Below are 25,795 nucleotides of genomic sequence, written 5' to 3' on the forward strand. Positions count from 1 at the left end.
GCTTGGATGATAAAACACTGTCAGCCAGGGCAGGGTGCATTTCAGCACAGTGGCCTATGTTCTGAAACTTGGATCAGGTCACACACGTGGCCCCGGTTGTTTCCTTTCTCCCAAGCTTCTGAGGGCTCCTTGGGTAGTTTACCTCCTCCAGCAAGCCAGGACTGCCGAAATGGCTGCTTGTTCAGTGCTGGGCTTGTGTTTGCAGAATGGCATGTTGTGTTGTGGGCACAGAGTGAAGTGTGGTTCTTAACAGAAGCTGGGGAGTTTTGGGAGTGGTAGAGAGAATTAAAAAGGCAGCCCTTGGGCTAGGTTATCTTTCTATTTATATTTATTTATCTTCATTTTTTTATTTTAAAAGAAACTTTAGATTTCATAAATGTTACATAAAAATAAAGGGATTCCCATATGCCCCGATCCCTCCCCTTCCACATTTTCCCAAACTAACAACATCCTTCATTAGTGTGGTACATTTGTTACAACTGATGAACACATATTGAAGCATTGCTACTGACCGTGGACTACAGTTTACATTATAGTTTACACTTTACCCCGCACAATTTTGTAAGTTATGACAAAATGTACAATGGCCTGTTTCCATCACTGCAGTGTCATGCAGAACAAATCCAGTGTCCTGAAAATGCCTCTATATTACACCCATTCTTTCCTCTCCCATCCCTCAGAGCCTCTGGTGGTCACTACCTTTGCATCAATAATAAGAGTTCTTCTATTGCTAGAATAATTATAAGTCTACTTTAGTCCATTGTTCATTCCCCAATCTTGAGGATTTTGGGATGGCGATGCCCACTCTGTTTCTAATTGAGAGGAGGCTTAGATCCCATGGGGTGGATGGATGTAAGTGTCTTGCTTACAGTTGCAGGCACTCTCTGTTCCTTGGGATGGGCATTGTCCATCCTCATCTCCTTGTTAGTTGTCCTGGGTGAGTCCGGTGAAGTGGAGAGTAGGTGCTGCAGTTCCGCTCAGGGCTCACCTGGCACATGAATGGACCAAAGATTTAAGTGTTTGGGACATATGTTTATGAAGTATAGTGCTAATTATGGGTTCAAGTAAAAGGGGCAGAAGAGCCATGTGTAGAGAACCTATAAATAAAGTCTAACTCTGTTAACGCTGGGGAACATAAATTCCAAAGTATGGTGCCAAATTCCTGAGCTGTCTGCTCTGCTTACAGTTTCTGGATATCTCTAGAGCCCTCAGGAGCCCCGCTGTTTGAGGCACTGTTTCCTGTGGCAGTTAATGAGATCCTGCTATGATCCTATTTATTTTTCATTTACTGTTGAAATGAGATTCCTAAGAGTCACACAGAATGAGGAGAGGGCGGGGCTTGGCGTTTGGTGCTGAAGCAGCAGAGTTTGTGCCTTCTCTCCTTGTACATACAGTTTACGTCCCAGGCAGCAATATAAATACCACCTGATATGCAGGGCCCTGTGCAGGGGGAAGGCCTGGATCCAGTCACGTTCTTCCCTGTCAGCCTCTCTAGTGACAACTGCACCCAGTTCTATATTTAAGTGCAGTCATTTAAAAATGTATACGCTGTCAAATTTTGAGAATGAAATAAAAAGATCAAAGGGAATTTTAAAGGTAGACTGAGATAAGTTTAAGAAGATCTGTTGCATTGCCTTGGAGACAGTGGGCCAGCTACGGGCAGGCCTTCTACCAGCCTCTTTTAAGGGCTGAGTCGGCCTGGGACCTTGGGATCCTCAGGTCAAGTGCAGAGGTGCAGAGAAACTTATAGCAATGTTAACACTAACCCCTCCCTTACTTGTCATGTTCTACTTACTCCAGGCTATTTTTACCTTTGCTGTTTGTCATATGTGTAATTTTAGAGTGTACACACAGAAAAACATACATAAATACATACATGTTACATGTGTGTGCATATGCATATATTATATTTTGATGGAAAATTTACATTTATAAATGTTAAGTGTATGTATTGATCAACTATAAGGGTACTTACACTCTATGATTAATTTATGCGTGAGGATCCATACCCAATAGGATGTTTTATTTATTTATTTAATTTTAACAAATCAATTTTATTGACACATTAATAAAGCATAAACCCATCCAAAGTGTTCACAGTGATATTTGGTATAATCACATAGTTGTGCATTTATCACTTCAGTAATTATTATAACATTTTCATATTCCAATAATAATAATTAAAAAACAGGCAGAAAAGACCTCATCACCTCTCAGTCTCTCTATCCTTCCCTTGTCATACATACCTGCTATTCTGTTTCTTTCTCTCTAGTTTATTTGTATTTATATTTTGTAAAAACAGTCTTATATATGCAATATCACCCATATTCATATTTCACAGGAGGCATCACTGTGTTACACAGTCCATGTTACATTTTTTGGCTTTCCTTCTGGTAATACACATGACCTTGGACTTTCCCTTTAAAATACTGTTGTACCCATAAAATAGCTCTGTTAGTTATAAACATTATGATGTACTTTCACCATTTCTATTCATTTCCAAAGATTTAAAAACAACTTTTTACCAGTTCTGCACAGGTTAACCTTCAACTTTCCATTCTTTACCCTTTTTTCTGTTGACCTATATTCTAATTATTAACTCCATGAGTTTACACAATAAATTTAGTTCATAATAGTGCAGTCATATGGTATTTGTCCTTTTGTGTTTAACTTCAGCCAATATGTCCTCCAGGTTCATCCATGTTGTCTCATGCTTCACAACCTCATTTTTTTCTTACAGCTGAATAATATTCCACTATGTGTATATGCCACAATTTGTTTATCCATTCATTGGTTGATGGATATCTGAGTTGTTTCCATCTTTTGGCAATTGTGAATAACGCCAATATGAACATCAGTGTGCAGAAGTCTATTCTTGTCATTGCTCTCAGTTCTCAGTATATACCTAGCAATGGTATTGCCAGGTCACATGGCAAGTCTATATTCAACTTCCTTAGGAACTGCCAAACAGTCCTCCACAGTGGATGTACCATTCTGCATTCCCACCAACAGTGAGTAAGTGTTCCTTTCTTTCCACATTTTCTTCGACACTTGTAGCTTTCTGAATTTTTAATAGTGGTCATTCTAATAGGTGTGAAAGGATATCTCATTGTAGTTTTGATCTGCATTTCCTTAATCACTCATGATATTGCACATTTTTTTCATGTGTATTTTTGCCATTTATATTTCTTCTTCAGACAATTGTCTATTCAAGTCTTTTGCCATCTTTTTATTGTTGAGTCGTAGTATCTCTTTATAAATCATAGATATTAAACCCTTATCAAGTATGTGATTGCCAAATATTTTCTTCTCTTGAGTTGGTTACCTTTTCACCTTTTTGACACAGTCCTTTGAGGTGAAAAATTGTTTAATTTTGAGGAGGTCCCATTTATTTTTATTTTGTTGCTCATGCTTTAGAGAAAGGTTTAGAAAACTACAGGCTATCACAAGATCTTGAAGATTTTTCCTACATTTTCTTCCAGGAGTTTTATGGTTCTAGCTTTTATATATAGGTCCTTGATCCATTTGGAGTTAATTTTTGTAGAACATGTGAGGTAGAAGCACTGTTTCTTTCCTTTGGCTATGGATATCCAGTTCTCCCAGCAACATTTGTTGAGTAGGCTGCTCTGCCCCAGCTGTGAGGGCTTGACTGTTTTTTGCAGTGTTTTTATCAAGAAAGAGGCTGTATTTTGTCAAAAGCCTTTTCTCTATCAATCTAGAGGATTTTCTTCTTCAATTTATCAGTGTGGTTTATTGTACTAATTGATTTTCTTGTGTTGAACCACCTTTTCATACCTGGGATAAAACCCACTTGATTGTGGTGTACAATTCTTTTAAAGTGCTTTTGGATTAGCTTCTCAAGTATTTTGTTAAGAATTTTTGCTTCTATGTTCATTAGAGATATTGGTCTGTACTTTTTTTTGTAGTATCTATGAGGTTTTGATATTAGGGTAATATTGGCTTGGTAGAATGAGTTTGATAGTGTTGATTGTCTTTGGGTGATTGGTAGAATTTACCTGTGAAGCCGTCTGGTCCTGGGCATTTCTTCTTTGGGAGCCTTTTGCTGACTGTTTCAATCTCTTCACTTGTGATTGTTGGTTGAGGCCTTCTATTTCTTCTAGGGTCAGTGTAGGTGGTTTGTATGTTTCTAAGAATTTGTCCATTGCATCTATATTGTCTAGTTTTTTGATGTATAGTTGTTCATAGTATTCTTAAATTCTCTCATTTCTGCAGGGTCAGTGGTAATGTCCCCCTCTCATTGCTGATTATATTTATTTGAAGTTTCTCTTTTTTTCCTAGCTAAGGGTTTGTCGATTTTGTTGATCTTCTCACTGAACAAAGTTTGGCTTTTGTTGATTCTATTTTTTTGTTGTTGTTCTCAATTTCATCTATTTCTACTCTAATAGTTACTATTTCTTTCAGATTAGTTTGGGATTCGTTTACTCTTCTTTTTCTAGGTCCTCCAGGTGTGCAAATAGATCTTCAATTTTAGCTCTTTCTTCTTTTTTCATGTAAGCTTGAGGGCTATAAATTTCCCTCTCAACACTGCCTTTGTGGTGTCCCATACATTTTATGTTGTGTTCTCATGTTCATTCAACTGAAGATATTTGCTGAATTCTCTTGGAATTTCTTCTTTGACCCACTGATTATTTAATAGTGTATTGTTTAATCTCCATTTATTTATGAACTTTCCTTTTTTCCATACATTGTTCATTTCTAGCTTCATTCTGTTATAATCAGAGAAAGTGTTTTAATTTCCATCTTTTTAAATTTATTGAGTCTTGTCTTGTGACCCAACATATGGTCTATCCTGGAGAAGGATCCATGAGTGCTTGGAAAGAATGTAAATCCCTGCTGATTTGGGGCACAATGCTCTATAGATGTCTGTTAGGGCTAGTTCATTTATCATATTATTTAAATTCCCTGTTTATTTAGCCTCTGTCCAGATGTTCTATCCAATACTGAGAGTGGTGTATTGAAGTCTCCAACTATTATTGTAGAGATGTCTATTTCTCCCTTCAGTTTTGCCAGTATGTGCTGAATTCCCTGAAGAGAAGCACTTTGACTCACCCGACCTCCTCCCTTGTAACAGCTGATGTGGAGGAAGATGTCTGTTCCCCTTTCAGTTGGCGGCCGTGAGCTGAGGGTTTTATACAGGCTTAATGTCTTGATGGTGGAGGATGGGAGTTGCACAGCACTGTCCTGGTCTGCTGACCCCCAAAGCAGGTCCTTGGAAAGATTTTGATCCTTTCTCCAATGTTTTTTCAGAGAAGAACATTGCCTATTCCTACACCATCTTCCTGGAAGTTGAGACTTTTATTCTTGAAAAACATTATTCCTTTTTTCTTCCCTCTTGAATGTTACTAGGTAGGGAATATGAATCTATAATAATGTGATATGATAAGCTTTTCTAAATGTTTAATAATAAATGACTCTTCTGTTTTAAGGATAAATGCTCTTTGATGTGAGTCATAGGTAAAAATGCGAATAGAACATCTGTATTTCTTTACCTTGTACAGTCTGTAGAAAAGAGTAAGAGTTGAACGATAAATATCCTTGGGTTTCTAGACAAACATGTCTACTGAAATCCTAATTCACTGTAAGTTTTAACTCAGAATGGTAAATTGTCTCTAATTGGAAAGCAAGGACAACTGAATTATTGTAATAGTCACCTGTGCTTTTATATATCTAAAGGGAACATGGATTGCCTTGCCAGATAAAGGCCCTGGCAACAGAAATTGACAAAACTGTCTGCATATACATTTCTACTACTTTATGAGCAGTTAAGGTTAAATAGATCTCTTTTCAATCCTCAGGAACCATTAGGCAATAAGAAAACCAAATTTTATGCCCTGTAGTGCTCTTTGGACTAGCCTAGAATGAAATCCCCATTATTGGAGATAAATTTAAGAGGTTTTACCACAATTTATTGCTTTCATCTGACAGTTTCACTACTCTATGTCTTCTAACCACTGGACTTGTAAGAACTTAAAATCATTGTAATCTGTAGTTCCATTTTATATAATTTAAGTATCAGTGTTCAAGTTTAACCCTTTAAAAAAAAATTCTCATTTCTTCTAGGGTTACCAAGGAATGGTAGATGGAGGTTCTAATATTGTTGAAGCCACGTGGGACAGTGTCTCAAGTATTTTACAAATGGTATGTGATCTGTTTCTAGGTTAGTAAATGACTGCTAATTTGAAATCTTAAATATTTTTGCATCAGTAATACATAAAGCAGATTAATGGGCTAGTTGGTATTATTGTTACTTATCTGGGAAGCAAACACCCATAATTTGTCATTTAATTTAAAAAAAAAGTTTTATGAGATGTCAACTCTAGAATTATCCTTGCAATAAAAAGTTCTTTTTTATAGCTAGTGTTAATTGTACTTCTAGCTGAATTTTTGTTTTTTTCTTTAGACCAGATCAGTGCTGAAGCTACATCGGTCTGTTGTTGCTTTGTGTTCAGTTGCAAATCTCTGTGCCTTTTGGGCTTTGCGTGTGTCATTTAACATTAAGTATAACAAAGCCTTGGAATGATTCTGGCTGGCAGCCTCCACGGGCTGTGGATTTAAGGGGAAGACATCATCCAGGTTCAGGTTTGAATTAGACCCGGCTATTTCCTTGGTGTGAATACAAATGAGGTAGTTATCACTTCAGGTGAACCAGTAGTCCGTACTTTTAATTTAAAAGACACTTCCCAAAGTATTTTATACTCTATAAAATACCTGAAACACTTCAGTGAAGGCTCCAAATCATTTAAGAAATAAAGAGATTATTTGGAAAGAATAGATTCATAGAAACTCTTTGTAAGTGGTTTAATCTTTTTTAAAGTATGTATTAATCTGGCTTATTTTTGAGTACCTTTTAATGGAAAGAAATCAAATGGCTATACTTGGTCTGAATATGCTAGTGGGGTATATGTTTTAATGCTAGTCACATTAAATTGTTTTGTCCCAAAGAATAAATCTTGTAAGTTTGTATTTGGATCTCTTTTAATGTACTATTCCTATACTTTTCATCATTCCTGGAAAAAGGTGAAGGAAATTTCAACAACCATCAAAAATTAAATCAACAGTATTTACAAACAGGACTGTACTAAATTCCAGAGAGTCAACCTGTGTGTGAAAAGAGCTTTTCTTTTCTGGTTTTGTATTTATGATAGGACATTTACATATGGGGTGTGTGTGCATGTAAATGAAAGGTGCAACTTCCTTATTCGTGCTTTCATTCCTGAGACTGCCCGTTTATTCTATTTTGGTATTTCTGGGTTGCTGACTTAACCTCCACTTGTTATATATCGCATGATCTTCCAACGACTCTTTCTCTAATCAAAGTTCAGAGAAAAGGCTTCTCTCTACTTTTTTCCCTACATTTTCTACCATTGGTTCACCTTTGCTGTGCCATGTTAGAATATCTGTCACAGCCTTACTCACTAGTGAAAACAGTGCTGAATAAATTTCAATTTATCACTGATTTTTGTAATGTTCTGAGCCATTAAATGGTGATAATTTTCATTATAAAACACAGCTTTTTCTGATCTAAAAATAAGCATTCATAAATTAGTATTAGCTATGAACATGTCCTAGTTGTATGCGTATGAACAAATGCTATGGCATAAGCATCAGGGCTTTTCAGAAAGTTCTATCACAATAAAAGTCTGTCTTTACAGAAATAACATTATTGATAAGCACTTTACTTTATGAAAGATGCATGGATTTGAAGAATTGAGTACAAATTGAAGTTTTAGAAACTCATGATTTTTAAAGGAATCATGCGTTTTTCTAACTAAAACTAAGAATCATTAGTTGGTGTTTTTTTTTAAGTATAATAAATCATGATTTTTCTCCTGAAACTTCAGCTCATCAATTTGTTTTCTTTTTATTTATTTATTTCTAAATAACTTTTTAAATTAAAGTTAATAGCTCACATTAAAAAACATAAGCGGTTCCCATAAAACCCACATCCTGTGCCCCCACCCCATCATTTTTGTAAATTGTAATTTTTTGGAAATACATACATCACAAAAAAGGTTACATTACAAAAAACATAAGAGGTTCCCATATACCCCCCCACCCCCACTCCATTCCTCCCACACCAACAACCTCCCCCATCATTGTGGCACACTCATCACACTCGGTGAATACATTTTGGAGCACTGCTGTACCACTGGATAATAGTTTACCCTGTAGTTCACACTCTCCCCCAGTCCAGTCAGTGGGTTATGTCAGGATATATAATATGCAGCATCTGACCCTGCAATATCATTTAGGACAACTCCAAGTCCCAAAAATGCCCCCTCATCACATCTCTTCTTCCCACTCCCTGCCCTCAGCAACTACCGTGGCCACTTTCTCCCCATCAAGGATACATATGTTGGGGATTTTCAGAGTAGCTACAGTTACAAATGACAATGGAGGGAGTGCGAGTTCCTAGCCAGGGGAGCTCTGTCACATTCTCCAATGGAACAGCAACAATCCCCCAAGTGCAAAGGCAAAGACCAACAAAGAAGGATTTTCCAACAATGAGCCCTTGATACTAAGGACTATGCTTATGAGTCTGTGTGCCTGAAATATGAACTAGGCCTAGAGCTGCAGGGTGCCTAAGGGTTACCTCCTGAGAGGCTCCATGTTGCTCAAATGTGGCCACTCTCTAAGCCAAACTCAGCAAGTAAATGTATTACATTCCCCCCCAGTATGGGACATAACTCCTGGGGATGAGCCTCCCTGGCACTGAAGGATTACTACCAAGCACCAGCTGGTGATGTAAATAGAAAAAGACCTTGAATAAAAGGGTCAACTCAGATCAGCAGATATCTCAGCCCACATGTAGGATCATGTGTTAAAAACAGCTTTTTGACCTTGAATAAAAGGGGGAAATGGCAAAGACAAATGAGTTTATATGGCTAAGAGTCTTCAAAAAACAGGAGGTCATCAGAGGGGTCACGCTTACGCACTCCTCAGGAGGACCTCAGAAATGGCCAAAGTGGGTACAACCCCAGGTACTTGTTCTCCTAGGGCTTTGGAGACCCACAGGGATATGGTCATGGAAGATAGCTCTGGAGTTCAGTACCATGTCAGTAGGCCCTACTTTGGAATTTGTGTCCCTGAGTGTGATAGAGTTGGACTCAGATGAGACCCTTTACATGTGCCTCTTCTGTCACTTTTACTGAACCTTTGGTTGGTGCTAGGGTTGGTGTATACTCAGGAGACTTGAATCTCTGGACTGTCCATGTGCCAGCTGGGCCCTGAGCCTCAGCAGAGTTGCAGCTCCTACTCTCTGGTTCATTGGACTTACCCAGGTCAGCTAACAGGGAGGTGAAGATGGTCAACCACCACACCAGGGAACTGCGAGTACCTACCACTGCAAGCAGGAGAATTTCGTCCATCATCCATATGTAATCTAAGCCCCCTCTCAATACAGAGATGGAGTGGATATCACCATCCCAAGGGCCACCGAATGGAGAAATAAAATATGGATTAGAGTGGACTTACTGATATTCTATCATAAAATTATTATGACTACTAATTAAAGAAATTGTTTTCTTTTTAAAAGGGTAGCAATGGAAAAGATGTAGCACAAGAATAAATCCTTTTCACTCCCAGATTTCTTTTCATTTTTGCCTGGAAATATAGTAAGCTCAGGCTAATAAAAGAAAAGCCTTGGAGGAAGTGGATGTAGCTCAGTGGTTGAGAGCCTGCTTTGCATGTGCAAGGTTCAATCCCCTGTACCTCCTTTTAAAAAAAGCCTGGGTTATATGGAACGTTTGCTGAACAAGTTGTTTCTCTAGCAAAAAAGGTAACCAATGATGGGACTGGTCTTTGGCTTCAGTGTTTACCTGATTTGGTTCATTCACTCTTAGTTGAGTTTCTTCGTAGGCTTTCTGAATAATTTGTAATTTTGCCACCTCTTTTGTCCTCTGTATATTTAGCTAATGGCTGCCATATGTTTTTGTTTGCTACCACTTTGCATGTATATATTTTTATGTAGAGAATTCCTGTATTGGATAGCATATGGGAAAATCACAATTCTTCAAAAGATTAAAATGAGGAAAACCTAATTTTTAAAGTCCTGGGTTTGCAGGTCCACATATGCATGCACCAATCTATCTAGCTTTCTCTCTAGTTGAAAGGTGATAAATAAACACAATTTTATTTCTTTTCTAGGGAGGGACGATTATTGGCAGTGCACGTTGCCAAGCATTTCGTACTCGGGAAGGTCGCTTAAAAGCTGCTTATAACCTGATCCAGCCTGGAATTACAAATCTGTGTGTGATTGGTGGGGATGGAAGTTTAACAGGGGCCAATATCTTCCGGAAAGAATGGCGTGGACTATTAGAAGAATTGGCCAAAGACGGTACATTTCTGCTTGACTGGTGATATTCTAATAGATTTTCTGTTTTCTTCCATTTTTAGTTCCTTGCCTTTGAGAACATTTCAATCCATATATTCTTGCTCTTTTAACTATTGCAGAAGTATTTGTTGTCATCATTGCAGATCTTAACAATTCAGCACTCCAAATAAAATGTGCCCCAAATAATAACAGCAATAATAAAAATATGTATTTAGCCTTCCTCGGTACCAGTCATCTTGCTAAGCTTTTACATAGGTATTTATATGTAATCCCCACAACAGCCATCTGAAATAGGTTTTTTGTTTACCCCCATTTTACAGATTAGGAGTCTGAGGCACTACCTGAAGACACACAGCCGTAAGCATGGAGTCACGCATGTAGTCAGACTCAAGTCAGCCCTTGTAGCCGTTATCTATATACCTCTAGCTGCACTGGTGTCTTTTCAAACTTATTGTTGCAAGAATTTAAATAGTTTGTTGCTCCGTTATACTTTATCATCTTTGAAATTATTTCTGGAAGGATTCCTGAGACTCCTAAACATAGGGTCATTTTTATCTTAAAAAATAATAATAATTCAAATTTAATAAAAAATATGATCCATGAAAATGTATTATTTGAACTAAAAACAACTTTATGAAAGGCTAAAAGGCTTGACCTTGCAGTAGAGCAATTGTTGCCTAAGTTTTGTAAACTCTCCTTAGGGAATGGAGAATGACTGTCCAGCTGTAATCAACAGTGGCCTAACAGGATTTTGTTGTCCATCTTGTTCTGCTCTAATGTGGGTGTATTGATAACATGAAGAGGAATAGTTGTCATGCTTTCCATGTCTAAACATGCCCCCAACCGCCTTTGATCATTCCAATTCCATTTCTGCAGACCTGCCCAATACAATCTGTACTTCATGTGAGGCTAACTAGATACTTACTGACTAGCTTTCCCATGGCACGATAAGAAACTAAATATTAAGATTATGTAGTATTCTGGGAAATGGGTATGGCTCAACTGATAGAGCATCTGCCTACCACACAGAGGGTCCAAGGTTCAATCCCCAGGGCCTCCTGACCCATGTGGTGAGCTGGCCCACGCGTGGTGCTGCCACGTGAAAGGAGTGCAGCGGCACCCCTGTGTATAGGAGCCCCACATGCAAGGATTGCGCCCCACAAGAAGAGCCGCCCCATGTGAAAAGGAGCGCAGCCCGCCCAGGAGTGGCACTGCACACACAGGGAGAGCTGATGCAGCAAGATGATGCAGCAAAAAAGAGATGCAGTTTCCTAGTGCCACCTGATAATATAGACGGATTCAGAAGAATACACAGTGGGGAAGCGGACTTGGCCCAGTGGTTAGGGCGTCTGTCTACCACATGGGAGGTCCGCGGTTCAAACCCTGGGCCTCCTTGACCCATGTGGAGCTGGCCCATGTGCAGTGCTGATGCACGCAAGGAGTGTCGTGCCACACAGGAGTGTCCCCGCGTAGGGGAGCCCCACATGCAAGGAGTGTGCCCCCGTAAGGAGAGCCGCCCAGCGCGAAAGAAAGTGCAGCCTGTCCAGGAATGGTGCTGCACACACACAGAGAGCTGACTCAACAAGATGACACAACAGAAAGAAACACAGATTCCTGTGCTGCTGACAACAACAGAAGCGGACAAAGAACACGCAGCAAATAGACACAGAGAACAGACAACTGGGGTGGGGGTGGGGAAGGGGAGAGAAATAAATAAATAAATCTTAAAAAAAAAAGAACACAATGAAGGGACACAGAGAGCAGGCAAAAGAGGGGAAAGGGAGAGAAATAAAATTTTTAAAAAAATTTAAAAAATTATATAGTATTCTTAAGTATTTTGTAATTATGACATTATCCTTACTCAGAGACCTGTCATTCTCCAAAAGCATTGCAGGTTAAAATTCAAATGTTATCCATAGATTGCAACATGTGGATCTCCTTTCTCTCTCTCCCCCTCCCCCCTTCCCCTCTCAAATGCTTGTGTCTAAGTGTCAAATGGCAGCTCACATTTTGTGTAATTACTTTCACTTTTGTCTGGCTTTATTTTCTTAAATATACAGAATGATGTCATATCATTGCAAGAAAATAAATTAATAGAGAATTTAGAATAATGGATTACTTTATTCTTGGTCATTTTATTTCAAACTTAGTGGTGCACCAGTAGAAATGAATGGCTATTGCTAGTTTAAAGGGTTTTGTTTTGTTTTTTAATGCAGGCAAAATTGATACAGATGCCGTGAAGAAGTATTCTTACCTCAACATTGTGGGGATGGTAGGCTCTATAGACAATGACTTCTGTGGGACAGATATGACGATTGGCACGGACTCGGCTTTGCACAGAATTATTGAAGTTGTTGATGCCATCATGACTACTGCCCAGAGGTAAAAGAACTTAGGGAAACCACTGGGAATAGAGATTGGAGCCAGTGAGGTACTATGGCTTAGACATTAGTGCAGGCTCATCTTCAGAGATTCTAGAATGTTCCACAGATGGGCATTCTGGTACAACTCTTGTAATTTGAGTGTCAGACATTACTGCAAGAAAATTGTTCTCAAACTCACTTTTTATTTTTATTTAAAAATTTTTTTTCTGCTTATAATGGAAAAGTGTGTTTATTGGAGATAACTTAGAAAACAGAAGAAAAGACAAAAATGGTTACCCAAAGGCCTTCTGAAGAAATAACAAAAAGTAAAGCTCTATGTGTAGACTTTGCCATTCTACTGATGAGAGATGTGCATGTATGTTTCCTTATTGTTATAATTCTAACGAAAGTTTGACAAAAATGTAGATAAAGCCATAAAATTTTAACAGAGATGATATGGCTTCGTGACAAAGTCATTACTATTACTTTTTAATTTTTTATATTTATTTTTAAAGTAGCTTTAGATTACATAAATGTTATATCAAAAATGTAAAAATATAGGGGGACTCCCATATACCCTACCTCTCCCCCTCCCACACTCTCCCTCACTACAACATCTTCCATTGGGGTAGTACATTTGTTACTATTGATGAACACATATTGAAGCTTTGCTACTAACCATGGACTACAGTTTACATTATAATTTGCACTTTGTCCCTCACAGTTTTCGAGGTTGTGGCAAAATGTGTAATGGCCTGTGTCCATCATTGCAATGTCATGCAGTTCAATTCCAGTGTCCTAAAAATGCCCCCACATTACACCTGTTCTTCCCTCTGTCTCCCCTCAGAACCTCTGGTGGCCACTGCCTTTACATCAATGATAAGAGTTCTTCCGTTGCTAGAATAATAATAAGCCTACTCTATTTAGTCCATAGTTGAATCCCATCCCTCTCTTATGTTTGTTCATTCTTCAATCTTAAGGATTTGGGGATGGTGATGCCCACTCTGTTTCTGACTGAGAGGAGGCTTTGATCCCATGGGGTAGATGGATTGAACCATCTTACTTGCAGTTGAGAGTCATAAAACTACTTGCCGCTACATTCTGAGAAAGAGTCCATGTTTTTCACTTGACTGGCAAAGGGGTCCATGGAACAAAAAAAAAAGGTTAAGAACCCCTGCCTAGCATTTTTAAAGCACTTTCACAAAACTCTGCAAAATAGTACATAGAACAAGTACCTCCCATTTAATGGATGAGTAACTGGAAAATAAGAAACAAGCACCTAGATAGTAAGGCCTCCTGATTTGTTTGTGCCTGTGTGTGTTTTCCCCAGTCTACAATGCTGCCTCACGGGGCCGTCTCAGTGCACTGCAGGTGAACATCAGTGGCCCTCCTGAAATGCCATTAGAAGCCCTGAGATCTCTTCAGTGCTGAAAGGATTGTTTATAGTAATCAGATTTTTCCATTCGATGCAAAGACCATAGTTGTTAGTCGTGAACTTGATGGACTTTCTACTGCCATATGTGTTTGCTGTTGCGTAGACCCAGCCCACTATTCTTGACATGAGAAGTAGCTGACTTTGCCCGGAGTAGTCAGTCATTTTTTTAGAAAGATCTTAGAAAAGTGTCATAGAAGTATTTATTATGTCTTAGGGCACGAGTCAATATATGTTTTAAAATATATAGCTAGAAAGCATACTTGCTGCTGAGGATCATTTGCTTACAACAGTTTTTAAACAGCTGTTGGAAAAATATTTGCTTTTGTAGAAAATGTACCATTTTTTGGTAGTTCAGCTATGTGCCATAATTATGAAATAGAATTTCTTTCTAACTTGGCTGAAAATATGCTTTTCTCTTTATTCTTTATGTCAGTCACTCTATTAGTAAATGTACGCTACCTTTTATGTTTTCCAGCCACCAGAGGACGTTCGTTCTTGAGGTTATGGGGAGACACTGTGGGTATGTATTTGTAGAAACAGTGTGGCTGGAAAGTAACCTTAGCAATCATCTCCTTCAGAACCCTCCGCTTCCCAGTTCTGAATGCTCATATGGATAGTTCATGGAGGAGCCAGGACTTGAACCAGAGTTTCCTGATGCGTAATCCAGTGTTACAGCAGCTGAAGTATATTATATATTATTGCGTGTTAGGTACCCAGTGCTGAACGCATAAGAAGATTCATCCTTGGTTTACTGATAGTTATTGTTATTTCCAAATAGGTATTTAGCTCTGGTTAGTGCCTTGGCCTGTGGGGCCGACTGGGTGTTTCTTCCTGAATATCCACCAGAAGAAGGTTGGGAGAAAGAGATGTGCATGAAACTATCAGAGGTAATGCATACATGTTTTATTTCCATTTATTGTAAATTATTTGGGTTGACTGCTGTAATCAAATCATGATTTTTAATGGCTTTTAGAATTTTCAACTTGGACAAAGTTTTAAACAAGTGAAAACTTTCTGATTCTAAAGTTTTTTCAAGCTTGCACAGAGTAATACAAGTAGAGAAACAACTAAGGCCTATTTTTTAAAAATTCAAAATAATTATAGATTTAAGTAGAGTGGGTACCATGGGATCATGGTTATTAAAAGAAATCACATTTTGGAAGAAAATCAGTTTCATCTATACATAACATAGCTTGAACAGATCTTGGTTTTTTTTGTTCACCAATCTCAATTCCCCCCAAAACACCTTGTGACACATATTGTCACATTTCTTTCAGCTGTGTGATCTGCCTTAGGCTTACTTTCAGGTTTGCCTATTTGTTAATTACTTTGAACCAGACTTCCTTCTTTCTATTGTTAGTTGTATGTTCGTATTTCGCACTGTGGATTATTAGTGTAAGGCAAATTTACTTCCGTGAAGGCTTATAATTAAGGCATAAGAGGTCTTATTTAAAATAAATAGTGGGAGTGAATATATTTCAGTGGTTGAGCTCCTGCTTCTATGTGATGTCCTGGGTTCAATCCCTGGTACCTCCTGGAAAAAAAAAAAAAAAAAGCTTTCAGGACAGAAATCACCAAGTGTGGATTAATTTTTCTTCCCATATTTGTATAACTATTTTATAGTTGAACTACAGGTAAATTATGTAAGCATTATGGCATAAGCCTAATTTTAGTTTTATTCAGCAAATGTGCAAGCACTGCTTATGACAAATGACACATGTGCAATAAGACATGGTCATTGCCTTCAGGGTAATAGAGTAGAAGAAAAGAATTTTTTAAAAGGATATCAAATAAGCTTTGCTAACTTAAAAACCTATTGAAGAACGCTCTCCTATATGCTGGGAAAAAACATATGTCCTTTTGAAGTTTGTATCTTAGTGGCAGAATATCCATAGTTATGGTGGATCACCAAAGTACAAATATTGTCATTGGTTTTTAACCCAATTTACCCACCGGAGACATGAGCAGCATTCGCAGCTACCCAGTTATATGGAGGTTATAGAGAGCTGGTTCCATGAGACCAAGGATGATATTCCTTTCAGACTGCTGCTTTTTCATGGCATGGCAGAATCGCCATTTAACTGATATTCCATAGGACATTATCAAAGGAGCCATGATCAGATCCCCTGCCCAGCCATCCTTCTCCTTCCCTAGCACAGTTATTTGCATGGTCTACAGTGATGTTGGTCACAAGTCCAGTGGCAGTATTGCAGCAATGGTGAAACTAACCCTGACTATACATAACTGGCTAGAAAAGAAACTGTGGTAAAGTTGTGGGATTTGGGCATCCATTCAACTTTTTAGACACTGATTTTATGTGACTAGATTATTTCTTTAACTGTACTGTCTTATCCACACATCTCCTTGGATTTTAGACTGTATAAACTTCAGTGTCAGATGTGGCAAGGAATAAGAAAGTATTAGGCCCCCTCCCCGCTTTAAATGTTGGCACAATTAGAGCTGATGATTTAAACTAACCTATGTGTGGGGATGCTTGATATTGTTATATCTGCAATCTATATTTATTGGTCAGTAATGTAGCACTACAGGAAATTTTCTAAATTCCATGCTGGATAAAGTGACTTAGAAAATTAGGTCCCAGAGCATCCCTAAGCCATATGTATTTATATCACCTGACACTGAGACTGGAGGATCCCTTGGTAGAACACCTGCCTTAGGTGATATCGCTTTGCCTTCTCCCAGCTGTGCAGTTTTAGTCACTATTGACGTTGGGATTCACCAGTGCACACACACTACATTTAAAAATTTCTATAGGAGGTTCTTTAGCTTGGGACTTTGTAAAATTATGAACAAATTCACTGAGAATGACTAAACCCACCTTATGCAGAAGTTGCTATGTTCATTTTCATGTATAATTAAATGACTCCTGTAAACATGTGTTACAGTGTAGCCATGGCAACTACAAATATTTGAATAGCATGAGTCTGGCTATTAATGTTCAGGTATGGCTCTGTTTTGGACTTTGTACTCTGTCCCACTTTCTTTTTTGTGCCCTTTCTATTTCCTATGCCTGTGTATAATAGGATCTTAAAGTCATTGGGGCTAATAATGGCAATATTAGTGGGTTGGTGGGGGGTAATTTTGGAGGAGCGGGCCTGAATCTCTGGCTTTTATAAGGAGATTGAAAGGATAGTTTTCTGGTAGACTTAACTGGGAAATTATGGCCCCTGTGCTCACCCACCGTCAAACACCAAGCACACTTGCCCTGTGGTTGATGGAGGGCTTAAGTTTTAATCTATTGTTTGCAATATCATATAAGCTACCAAAGACCTTTTCCAGTTGCTCTGCAGCAGTGATGCATTCCCTCCCTCTCCCCTCATTTATATCTCCTTACCCCGAAGTCAGTCTTACCTTTACCTCACATTATCATGAAGCACCACTTGTGAAGTTTGGTAAGTAATTCTATTTGGAAAGAAGCTAATACAATTTGTAACAAACAGCCATACTTTGTTGCTGTTATTAAGGAATGGTTTAGGCATTTGAGGATTTAATTTTTCTGTTTCCCTAGAACCGTGCCCGAAAGAAAAGGCTGAATATTATTATTGTGGCTGAAGGAGCAATTGATAGCCAAAATAGACCAATTACTTCTGAGCAAGTCAAAGAAGTAAGTGCATGCAATTTATTACTCTTATTCTGTTACCCACCTGGAAGTTTGAGTTTAGAACTTCACAACACTTTTAAAAAAATTTTTCTGACACTTAAAAATATTTTCTTAATGAATCATAATTTTAATGGAATGAGTAGCCTCTAGCTCACAAACTTTTGAAAGTCAGTGCTTCTTACCTTTAGTTGGTATTAATAATTTTTCTAAAGGCTGTATGGGCTCCCCCACCCCCAAACACACAAATAGAGGAAATACAGCAAAATAGCTAGTTGTGTTCTTTATAAGAGAAAGTTCCAGCTCTTAAACCTCCCCTGCTCTGAGAAAGAGGAGGATGAACCACTTTGCTGCTGGACCTCAAATGTCTCCAGCTGTGGCAGTAGAAAAGATGACATCTTTTTCCTTTCTTCTGTCCTAGAGCGTCAGTTGAGCATATTCTTATCCACAAAGAAAGCCTCTGTGGAAACTGAATCATTGCATCCCATGGGCCTAAAGAGGGAACAGGCAATAGGAGTCTTGTTGCTTTAGGGCTTGCTCAGAGGGGGCGCACTTGTTTTCACGGAACTCATAACATAGTCTGGCCAAATTGCTCTAATTATTGGTTAACTTGATTCGTGAAGGGACCAGATGCTTGGGGAGCAGATCAGACTGCGGTTGGAGCTGCAGATCATGGCAAAGAAAGTTATCACCTTGGTTGTGCAAGTTGGTTTCTTTATTGTGTTTAAGTACAGTCACCTAGTAAGAGAAAAAAAATCTTATTGATTCCAAAGCCAGCTGTGCACCTGAATATGAAAAAAATGGAAAGATATCTGCTACTGTTACAGGATGTTATCAGTAAAACCAATGCAATGATTTCCTTTCCCACTTCACTGAAGTTGAGACTAAATCATGGACTGTTAACCAGGAAGGGACCATAGCAGTCATATAGTCCAACACCATTGCTTTGAGAGGAGTATAGAGAAATTAGGCTGGTCCAGGTCACCTGGCTGGATTGTGCTGTTGAAGTCACAACTCTACAAATCTACATTTTTACATTTTCATAAAATATTAATGATACTATAAATACAAGTTATATAGATCGTTCTTTTACTCATGTTCTTATGTCCATTTGCTAGGTGGGACATGAAGATTTTATTCGCTGATAAAAGCATTATTTGAAATAAATTTCAGCCAGCAGCTAAACTAAACATTCCTTCAGAGAGCAAAATTTAGGAATTATTATTTTTTCTAATTAGATTTGAAGAAAGACTAGAAAAATCCTTTTTCAATACTCAGCACCTTTAATGCCTCCTTTAGGATTTGAAATGCCTCCTTTAGGATTCTACATTTCCTAAGAGAGATACTTTTCTATAGCTTGTAGTTAAGCAGCTGGGATATGACACTCGAGTGACGATACTAGGACATGTGCAAAGAGGAGGAACTCCGTCAGCTTTCGACAGGATTTTGGTGAGTGAATATGTTAATATCAAACATTTTCACCAGGTCTCTAGGAAAGAAGTGTTTCTGGAAATTCAAAGGAGCCAGCTGACTCCAAAGGCTCACCGACCTTTAATAAGCTATCTGATAAAAAGTGTCTATGTCTACAGCATCAGGTGATTCATCTCTGGAGATGCTAATGGCCCGTGTTTGTATTCTAAACATCTTTTTGAGAGGTGCTAGCTTAGAACTACTTCTAGACGTAAAGTCACCCAAGCACTAGTATGCCCCACGTATTATGGAAAGTTCATGTGACTGTCATTGAGGTGGCTGAGGACTCCAGGAAGAACAACATCCAGACAACGGAAAGGCAATGTTCTAAGTGTTAGTTTCTAAAACCGTAGACAGTGGGAGAGCAGAAATCCAGAGTCCAAATCCTCCAGATTTAAAAAATATCCTGCTTTCATGTATCTCTCACCTTTTTCTCTAGATACCATCTTGGCAGTTTTCTTAGAATTATCTCCTTGTTAAAGAGAGGTGTGTTCCTATTTGGAATGATGGAAATGTTTTTGTGATGGAGGTGGTGATGGTAGCACAACATTGTGAGTGCAATTAACAGGGTCACACAACATTGTGAATGCAATTAACAGCACCGAAATATATATCTCAATGTGAATAAAAGGGGAAATGTTAGATTTCATATATGGTAACAGAAGAAAATTTTTTAAAAAATCCATGGAGCTACACTACACAGTGAACCCTAAGTTAAATTGTGGGCTTTCATTAATAGCACAGTTAGAAAAATGTGCAATCATCAGTTGTAACATCTGTTCCACAACAATGCAAGGTGCTGGTGGTGGGGTGGTGTGTGGGCATCCAGATTGTTCTGCAAACCCACTTCTTTAACAAAGGGGAAAAAAGTAAATGGTAAGATTTTAAGTACCTAATAGAGACGCTATTCAAAAGGATGGAAAGTAAGTTGATGATAGTAGAGAGTAAAATTCAGTTGGGGCCCTCCTGGACCATGCAGTACCAGGGCTTATGCCCAGGAAGCATCTGTTTGAGGGGACACCCTGGAGGTGATCTCCGGAGGCCGTGGATGAGAGAGAATGCCGCCTTAGGGAGAACGTTGTGCTGTCCTTGATAGTCGTGACTTTCACTTCCAGGCCAGCCGCATGGGGGTGGAAGCTGTCATTGCCCTTCTGGAGGCCACTCCGGACACCCCGGCTTCTGTCATTTCCCTGAGCGAGAATCATGCTAGGCGCCTGCCCCTTATGGAGTGTGTGCAGATGGTGAGTTCGGGGATGGAGCCAGTTGGTCGCCTCTCACTCGTTAACTGTAGTCAGAGGACTGTGGGTAACAACTGCTGCTTGTTCATAATCCAGTGGTAAGACAGATGCAAGCAGAGTCCTTTTGTCTGTCTGCTCTGCTGCTGATCAGGTGAACAGTGAGTTCAGTTGCCTTTCTAAGAACAGAATTAGCTGCCCCATAGGCAATGGTCACCAAGCTGTGCCGTTTCACTCTTTGGACAGCCTAGCCCATTTTAATTGCCACTTTTCTTTTCTCCTAAGCTACCATGTGTGTGACTTAATAGTAACCTTCACTAAAAATGAGTCCTGTCTAGCAACCGTTGTGTGTTTATATCAAGTCAAAGAAGATCTAGGTGGTTCCTATGTATTAGATGCTGTGGGGAGCCAAAGTATAAGAAAATGCTATGTGAGAAATTTTTTAGGGTACGAAAATGATTGCTATAGAATTTTATAGGGGATAAGCAGGGACATTGTTAAATTTGCCCAAATTTCAGCCACTTCCTGTCCTTTGCTCCACAAGGACATTTAAATCCATGATGTGACAGTGAAATGGCTAATTCAGGTGATATTCTGAGATACACCCACTTCTTTTAGGCCATAGGAATGGCATGCTAATGGACTTAGAGAAAATGATTTCTAATGTTCCAGTTATTTTTTCACTATGTGGCAGTGGATTTGCGTAATACATTTTACATTCGTTTAGCATCTTACAGTTTTCAGAGTTTTTTCGTAGCTATCATTTTATTTAGTCTTTCCATTGACTCTGAGGTCTATGGATTTCATAAAATTGACAGAGAAGAAAGTAATTAAAACAAGGAGCTGGTTTAAAGTAATCTTAGAAACATAATTCCCAAAAGCCTATGGGAGTAAATAAAGCTTTTGTGTGGGCTGGTGTGTGGGGGTGTGTGAAAGAGGTGGTAGGATTAAGAGACTGAAAACATGGGAAATATGTGCAATAAGATTATTTTTAGCCTATATCTTTGACCCTAGTATCTGTTAGTTTAGAAACAAAAACATGTTTGTTATAAGGTGACTTGTCCTTGGAGAGATCACCTAGAGATTTGGTTATTAAAATTCACAGTGACCCATTCATTGAGGACCTTTTTCTATTTGTCAGATATTTTCCTAAGTGTTTTACATGTTTTTAATCGCCATAAGCAACATCAGAAATAGGGAGTGTTTTTTCTTATTACAGTTGACAACATTTAGGTTGTTCAGAAAGATAAATCACTTGCCCAAGACCATAACTTGGGAACAGACCAAAGGCAGGGTCTGACTCTGGCGTGGCCAAGTCCAAGCTTTCTGTCCCTGTCAGTGCCACCTGCCTCCCCTCCCCAGGAGCTGCCTTTGTCGGGCGCACCTAGCAAGGCAGCGAGTACACGCAGGGCTTTGCTCCTGGCCAGGGTTTTGTTCTCTTTTGGTTTTTCAAGTGTCGTCACTAGAATCAAGCTGAGAATTTTTCAACACCCCTGCCTGATAGAGTAATTTATCCGGGCTTTGTTCTCCTGAAGAGGAATCTTTAAGATTACAAGATCCACTAAGCAATGTTTAACATGCCCATTAGCATCGGGCACCCGCTCATCCCTTTGTGCTAAAGTGGCTTAGAATTGGGGTGGGTGCTGGCAGCTCTGCCTCCGGGCCCAGCACGCGCCTCTGGCCGGAGCTGGCCACTGCTGGCCCCGGGTGTGTCCCATGGAGGCTGCTGGGCCTGGTGAGGTCGCCTTCTGCAGGGGGCACCGGAAACTGCAAGGCGAAGCTCGTTCTGCCTCCCCCACCTCATCGTCCATGGGATGTACTAAGCCTCCACGCTTTCTCTCTTTCATGATTTCCTTTTAAAGACCCAGGATGTGCAAAAGGCAATGGATGAACGAAATTTTAAAAAGGCTGTACAACTTCGAGGAAGGTGAGTGTTTTATATTTTTGAAAGAAAAAGCTTATTTTAATAGGAACATATGGTCCTCAGGCCATTTAGAATGAACTGGGAAAGTGTGCTTACTCTATTCCAATAAAAAGTAAAAAAAAAAAAATTAAGATAGTAAGGAAGGTCCTGCTTTTCAGGTTGAAGGCCTAGATAACCAGGTAGAGAATGATCGTGGTTGTTTTGTTTTGTTTTATTTGGCAGGGTGGGGGGTTGTTCAGTACTTAATGAGATTAAAGTGACCATTTTGCTGGCAGTTTGAAAAGGAAAAACAAAAGCTGTACTCTCTTTATTAGTCCATTTCTGAACCATCCAGAAATATGTAGCACTGTGGGCCCCTGCAGAGCGTCCTTGCAGAATCTGCAGGAGTGTCACATCCTCCATCCTCCTCTGCAGCCAGCATGCCAAACAAGCATTTGTTTGTTTGTGGGATACCTGCTTCTAAGAAAATTGATGTGCCCCTTCTCCCTCTTGTTCGGTCCTGTGTTATAAACTTTCATCCAAAAGCAGTCCTTTTATTTTAGGAACTTTGAGAGCAACCTGAAGATCTACAAGCAGCTTTCCAACAAGCTTCCCGATGACCAGATCGTCAAGGTAAGTGGTAATCTGGGCAGCCAGGCTGCTGCCTCCTCCTTCCCAGACATTCTCTGGGCCACCTGTGTTCTTGCTATTGCCTGGAAGGCTCCCCTGCCTTTGTGTGGCTAACTCCTTCTGCTTGTTTAGCTTCTGGCTCAAATGGCAGTTCTTCCAAGATTTTCCCCGACCTCTCTGACCTCTCTTGTCATCTTCTAACCTAATGTGAAATGATGCCCAACTTCAATTTTTTAATCTCCCGGGATCTGTCTCTGGCTACCTGGAGTAGCCCCAGCACTTGCCCCTGTGTGGAGCTCTTGCCAGTTGTGCAGTAAACAGGAGCTCGATGCAGTGACTCGCCTTCTCTTATTTTGCAGACGAATTGCAACGTGGCGGTTATAAACGTCGGTGCCCCAGCGGCTGGAATGAACGCTGCCGTGCGTGCGGCCGTCCGGGTGGGGATATCTGAGGGCCACAAAATGTTTGCTGTCTATGATAGCTTCGAAGGATTTTCTAAAGGCCAGGTGAGTATCCTACACGACACTGGGCAAAAGACTGCCCTTATTCAGAGTAAATCAGTAGGCCAGCACCCTCATAAAATGAGCAAGTGACTCTGAACACCATCTACCTCTTAAAATGTCCAGTTCTTTAACATCCTGAATATAATGACTGCCCTTTTTTTTTTTTTTTTTTTGAGGTAATGGTGCTCAACTACTGAGCCACATCAGCTTTCCTGAGTTGGTTTTTTCATTTGTTTCTCTTGCTTGTTTGTTTTTTCAGGAGGCACTGGGACCTCCCATGTGGGAGGTGGGAGCTCAACCACTTGAGCCACATGCTCCCCCAGTGACTGCTTTTTAAGGGCTAACTTCTGCTTAAGTGCCAGGCCCTCAAATTAAGCTCAGAGTATAACATCTCTTTATGCGTTCTTGGAAGGCAGCACTGAATGGCAGAGCCCCTGGAGTCTGATGAACTGGGTGACAACCCAGACTCGCTGCTTTATTACCTGTGTGCTCTCGAGAAAGTCATTAACCCTCTTCCTCTATTATATTAAGTGAGAAGAATGATCAAATTTGCCTAGCAAGGCTGTTGTAAAGTTTAAATGGAATATTGTAGGTGTATGCGTTTTCGAGAATACAGCAAGCACCCACTAAAATAAAAATGGTTAACATTTCTTGGGTGCTTATTCTATACACATCAGTTTAAGGGATTTGCACACATCAACCAATTTAAATCTCACAGTGAATCCAAGGTATTATCCCCGTTGTCCACATGAGGAAACTGAGGCATGATGACCTTAATCAACTTGACCCGAGGATTAGCTTGACCCAGATTTTAAACACAATGTTCCAGCTGCAAATCCTATACCATTAACCAGGTGCTAAGTTAGTCAATATTATTTATCCATTCAAATATTGAGCAAATATTTGAGTACTTACTCTGGAATTAAATTAGTGAGCAGAGCAGACAAATCTCTGACTCTGTGGAGCTTACATTTGAGAGAGAGAGAGAGATGGTAATAAGTAAAAATGAATCAAGTAAAATACATAGCATATTAGGTAGTGATAAATGCTAGAAAGACTAAAAGGGGGCAGGTAGGAAGTACTGTAGGGCGTTTGCTTTAATATCCTGAAGACAGATGCTGTTGAGAAGGTGAAATCTGAGTAAATAATTGAAGGCAGTACATGAGTGACACTTATCTGAGGAAGTCCACTCCTGGTAGGGGAGAGAGATAGTGCAAAGGCCCTGGGGTAGGGAGTATTGCTAATGATCAAAGGATCGTGAGGGGGGATGGTATGACTAGAGAAGAGTGAGGCAAAGGGAAATAGAAAAGAAAGAGGACAAAAAGTAAATGAGGGCCAGATCATGTAGTACCTTAGATTTAATTGGAAGGAAATTGATTTTTATTCTGAGTAAGATGGGAGGGTTTTCAGCAGCGACATGGCAATGCTGACATAGTTTTTTCAGGATCACTGTGGTGTTACTAAGAGGCAGAGGCAGAATGCAAGGAGACTAGTCGATAGGATTTTTGCAAAAATGTGGGTAAGAGAGAATGGTGGCCTGGCCCATACTGGCAGCAGTGGAGATGGTGCGAGGTAACCTAGAGAGTCTGGATGTACTTTGAAAGTAGAACCAAAATGACTTGCTGACTAAATAGATGCGCAGGTATGAGAAAAGGCGTCAAGAACTGCTCCATTTCTGACCTTATCAAATATAAAGGGTAGTGTTGCTGTTTCTTGAGATGGGGAATATTTTTGAGAGGTGCTGGCATGGGAGGTAATGTCAGGAGCTCAGATTTAGAGATGTTAAGTTTAAGCTCTACTACACATTCAAGTGGAGGTGTCAAGGAAGCAGTGGGTTATTTTATTTTGGAATTCTTCAAGATGTATGGGCTGAAGATGCAGGTTTGGGAGGGATCAGCATATAGTTGGTATTTTTAAAACCCTGAAACTAGATGAGATTACCAAGGTGGCTTGAGTGTAGACAGAAATGAAAGGGGGTCCAAAAACTGAACCCTGGGTCCTTTGATTGGAAGAGGTGGCAGGGGAAGAGAAGCTACCACAGGAGACTAAGAAGGAGTGGCAGGGATGAGGGTGGAGGGAACCATCTACTTGACATTCCTTAGAAACACCTCTGGGGTACACTGAGGTTCAGATGCCTCGCTTTGCACCCTGGCCAATTGAGGCTCAGCAAAGGGGTAAAGCCAAGGAACCCCATGTCTTGGTGGCAGAGATAGGACTAGAGACAGGCCCAACTCATGAATGAACTTTACTTTCCCCAGTCTTCCTGGTCCAGGCTTCAAAAGA

At 39.7% G+C, this 25,795-nt stretch overlaps 1 protein-coding gene across 3 annotated transcripts in view; it reads left to right on the top strand.

Annotated features, from left to right (window-relative positions):
• PFKP (phosphofructokinase, platelet) overlaps window positions 1-25,795 on the top strand; it is a 70,327-nt gene that overhangs the window by 23,051 nt on the left and 21,481 nt on the right. For all 3 annotated transcript variants that reach the window (XM_004476098.3, XM_012518643.3, XM_004476099.3), the window contains 11 exons: window positions 6,082-6,159; window positions 10,168-10,357; window positions 12,571-12,736; window positions 14,628-14,672; window positions 14,931-15,039; window positions 17,682-17,777; window positions 19,128-19,220; window positions 20,357-20,482; window positions 22,339-22,403; window positions 22,943-23,012; window positions 23,369-23,515. In XM_004476098.3, the coding sequence (XP_004476155.1) occupies window positions 6,082-6,159; window positions 10,168-10,357; window positions 12,571-12,736; window positions 14,628-14,672; window positions 14,931-15,039; window positions 17,682-17,777; window positions 19,128-19,220; window positions 20,357-20,482; window positions 22,339-22,403; window positions 22,943-23,012; window positions 23,369-23,515 (1,185 nt within the window). The remainder of the gene's footprint in view (window positions 1-6,081; window positions 6,160-10,167; window positions 10,358-12,570; window positions 12,737-14,627; window positions 14,673-14,930; window positions 15,040-17,681; window positions 17,778-19,127; window positions 19,221-20,356; window positions 20,483-22,338; window positions 22,404-22,942; window positions 23,013-23,368; window positions 23,516-25,795) is intronic.

Source organism: Dasypus novemcinctus, chromosome 5, assembly GCF_030445035.2.
Source record: "Dasypus novemcinctus isolate mDasNov1 chromosome 5, mDasNov1.1.hap2, whole genome shotgun sequence".
NCBI classification, from domain to species: Eukaryota; Metazoa; Chordata; class Mammalia; order Cingulata; family Dasypodidae; genus Dasypus; species Dasypus novemcinctus.